This window comes from Triticum aestivum, chromosome 5B (assembly GCF_018294505.1).
Source record: "Triticum aestivum cultivar Chinese Spring chromosome 5B, IWGSC CS RefSeq v2.1, whole genome shotgun sequence".
Classification (NCBI taxonomy): domain Eukaryota; kingdom Viridiplantae; phylum Streptophyta; class Magnoliopsida; order Poales; family Poaceae; genus Triticum; species Triticum aestivum.
The window spans coordinates 294,949,622-294,953,494 of NC_057807.1; the positions used below are offsets into that span (position 1 = coordinate 294,949,622).

The 3,873-nt window shown below is 43.2% G+C and overlaps 1 protein-coding gene across 1 annotated transcript in view; it reads left to right on the plus strand.

Moving 5' to 3' along the window:
• Positions 1-3,115, plus strand: part of LOC123111478 (DNA-directed RNA polymerases II, IV and V subunit 3) — an 8,896-nt gene extending 5,781 nt beyond the window's left edge. The window contains exon 3 of the mRNA XM_044532278.1: positions 2,556-3,115. Within this exon, the coding sequence (XP_044388213.1) occupies positions 2,556-2,816 (261 nt within the window). The 3' untranslated portion in view covers positions 2,817-3,115. The remainder of the gene's footprint in view (positions 1-2,555) is intronic.
• Positions 3,116-3,873: the final 758 nt, after the last annotated feature.

The window sequence follows — 3,873 nt, forward strand, 5'->3', positions numbered from 1 at the left end:
CGCACACACGGGCCTGTGGACAAACTATTCCTAGATTCACCAGACATCTTGCAGTATTAGTCAAATCATTCAAAACCATAACTATGATGTTATGCAGTCTCCATGCATTACGTTAGATAGCCGTCAATATTTGCCGATGCTGTAATGTGTCACTACAGTGGTGTAGGCACTTCATTGTTACTCCCTCCGTCCGAAAATACTTGTCCTCGAAATGGATCAAATGGATGTATCTATAACTAAAGTAAGTCTAGATACATCCATTTTTAGGACAAGTATTTCCGGACGGAGGGAGTACATAGCACCTGCTATCATAAGTGGTGCATGTGTTTCTATTCGGTGCTTGTGTACTTATATCTGCTATCTATTTTTCTGTCCGTGGGAATTAAATTACTGTCAAATACCTGATTGACTTTATTTTTTGGTCTGGTTGACAACTTGACATATCAATACACATAGCACTGATGCTTCATAGTAGTGATTTTAACAACAAATTCTACTAGATATTACTGAAATACACTCCCTCTGATCCATATTAATTGTCGCTCACTTAGTACAACTCTTGGGTAGGAATAATTGTTCTCTCAATATTAAAATGGACTACTCAGAGCAATAATTGTTCTCTCAATATATTTACTAGTAACATGTGATTGTAAAACTCTTTGTACAAGTGAGCGACAATTAATATGGATCGGAGGGAGTATTAAAATGGACTACTCAGAGCAATAATTGTTCTCTCAATATATTTACTAGTAACATGTGATTGTAAAACTCTGTTTCCTGTTACCGAATTGATGTTTCCATTCCTGATGGACATACCGCAAATTGCACTTTCCTGTTTACTGAACTCTTGGGTAGGCACTTCTCGTGAGTCATCAACCAGAAGAAACCCCAAAAAGATTGTCTGCTCAAACTCAATTGCTTCTCCAAAGTGCGAGAGCACAAAATTACGGCAAGTCAGCACATATGCAAACCATGTTAATGATTGTTAAAAGACATTCCTAAACTCTCAGAGCTCTACTAACTAAAGTTTACGTCTAGCATTTCCTTGTTGGGGAGAACTATCCCATCACCATCCAAATCACATGCACCGTTTGCAGCCACTAAATAATTAGCGTGTTATGTCACTAAGGATCTCAGTCTCGTTCTTCGTGCGTAGGAATTTGAAAAAGATGTCCAAATGCTTTGTGAAATTCCTCCGTTTTTCCTCTGAAACTGAGAACAAAGGAAAATTTCCTCAAATTTTCCTTTGCTACATGCCTTTGAACCAAAGGCTTGAATAGTGCCACCATAGGAAAATTTCCTATTCCTATGTGTTTCATCCACTTCTCCTTTGAACCGAAGCTTCTTTCAGGGCCTTTTTGGATTGCAGGATTTTGAAAACGTAGGAATAGGAAAAACACAGGATTTGGATGTCACATAACGTGAAATCCTATAGCATTACAAAACACAGCAATGTCTGCAATAGGTGCCTTTGGATGGTGCACAGGAAACAACACATGAATTTTAGACGATTGAGGAGAGAGGGTAGGGAGAGATGAGGGTAAGTGCATTGGACTTCTCAAAGGAAAAATAAAATGAGGTCTGAGCTCTTGTTGAGATTCCTATGGAACGAGGAGCATAGGAATTTTGTGACCTGAATCCTATGAAATTTCTTCAATTCAAAGAAGCACTCAATCTATATGTACTTGAGGCCCTACACCTGGGTAAGTGCATTGGACTTCTCAAAGGAAAAATAAAATGAGGTCTGAGCTCTTGTTGAGATTCCTATGGAACGAGGAGCATAGGAATTTCGTGACCTGAATCCTGTGAAATTTCTTCAATCCAAAGAAGCACTCAATCTATATGTACTTGAGGCCCTACACCTGGCAATCATAAATGTAAAGCATAAATGCTATGTGTCCGTGTAAGTAGATAGTCCCCTGGAAGCTTAAATGCAAACCTAGAACAAATACATGCCTGATACCTGCTACAATTGGTGCATATCTCATATGACGATAAATAGCCAAAAAATTGGCATCATCACATACTATCATTTCTAATAAATTGTTTAGATTATTTATAATAATACCCATGTGTTGGAAGTGAATTTACACTTTGTCAACTCCTGAATTGGCCTTTTAAGGGTTCATTCCACCTGACCTCCTCGTTCCCTTAACGGGTCTTGTTTTTCTCAATAAACAACGTCATGCTTGGGGCAAAGGCCTTGGGACTTGCGGTACATGCCTTTTAGTTAAGCATATCTTGAGGAACTTCTGTCACTCTGTGCCTTGCAAACATTTAGTTATATTCTCTTCGAACACCTTTCCAGCATAGCTCAGTCTAAAAGAATGATCAAAACAGTAAATGTCGTTGTCTGTCAGATTGACTGATTTTTATTTACATAAAACGGTAAATGTTATCAAATGGCTACCTGTTTATGATATTTTCAAATTATTATGTTGGTAGACGGGGTTGTATTTTCTTTTCATATCTGTAAGTGCAAATTAAGCCATGGAGCTGTCTGTTGGTAATAATATCATTGTTTTTGGGCATCCCTACTTCTGTGTGACTGTCAGGTGACGATTGTGGACCCAGAGGCATACACATATGACGATGAGGTGATCAAGAAAGCAGAGGCCATGGGGAAGCCAGGATTGGTAGAGATCAATGCCAAGGAGGACAGCTTTGTGTTCACTGTGGAGACAACGGGGGCCATCACAGCCTATGAGCTGATTATGAACGCTATCACGGTCCTGAGGCAGAAGCTGGACGCCGTTCGCCTGCAAGACGATGACGGCGACCTTGGCGAGCTCGGCGCCCACCTTATCGGAGGCTAACCACTTGTCTGGGAAAGAAATCGCCAACCGTATCTTTGTTTCTCCGTATCTAGGCTCTAACTAGCTTGCCTGTGGCAAGAGGTAGTGGATGCTTCCTTTGATATCCAGTACCAAAACTCTACGGTAATCGCCTTTGTATCCGTCTGTTTATGCCCTGACCTCTGCCGGAACTCTGTACGTGCAAAAAACCATGGGCGCTGAAGCTTAGCCGCACTGTGGAACAAGAGAATAGCTGGTAGCCCATGATTGGTGGTGGTGATACGGCGTGGTGTCTTGAATGCAGAGTTATTTGCAGGTCTCCCGCCCCGAGCCCAGATTCATAAGCTTTGTGGGGATTAATGCAGTAGAGTACTCTGATCGATCCATGCACGGTAAGTAGTACCAGGTTGCGAGTTGAATGATGGGCGGCGGTACAAGGGCACCGTGGGATCGATGGCTGGTTTGTTTGCTTAGATCGGCTTGGCAGGCGTGCTGCTGAATGCGGCGCCATGTGGGTCGGGGTCGGGGTCGGTACGGCGCTGGAGTGATGGCCGTGTACCGCAAGATTTGGTGATTACTAATCCAGTTAAATGCCCATGTCGCTTCTCTTGTTTGTTTACTCTATCTACTAGGCCTCTCGGGGTTTTGGTTTCATCGTGGTAATTCCATTTGCTGCCACCGCACTGTGCGTACGCATGTATGGCGTACGTGGTGCTTATGTCCTGGGTTATGTACGTGATGGCAGCCTGCAGGTGGCTTGAATGGAAGTGTCCCACGGGCGTTTGTTTCGCCGCGTTTACTATCCCGTTCCGTCCATAGCTCCTTCCCGGTGACACGGGTGCTACGTGAAGTGAAAACAAGGCGGCGGCTGTTTGCTCGTGATTTTGCCGGGGCGAAGTTGATTGGGTGCCGTCGAGCCAGGTAGGTAGGGTTCCAACTAGCACGTAGTATTTGTACTGGCACCATTGTTGTGCGAGTCTTGCCAGCCATGCCACGCCTCACGAGCGGTGGTTTTTCTAGCAAAAAGGTTTGGGCTCCTCAACATCTCATTTTGGTATGCTGGATGATTTCGACCACC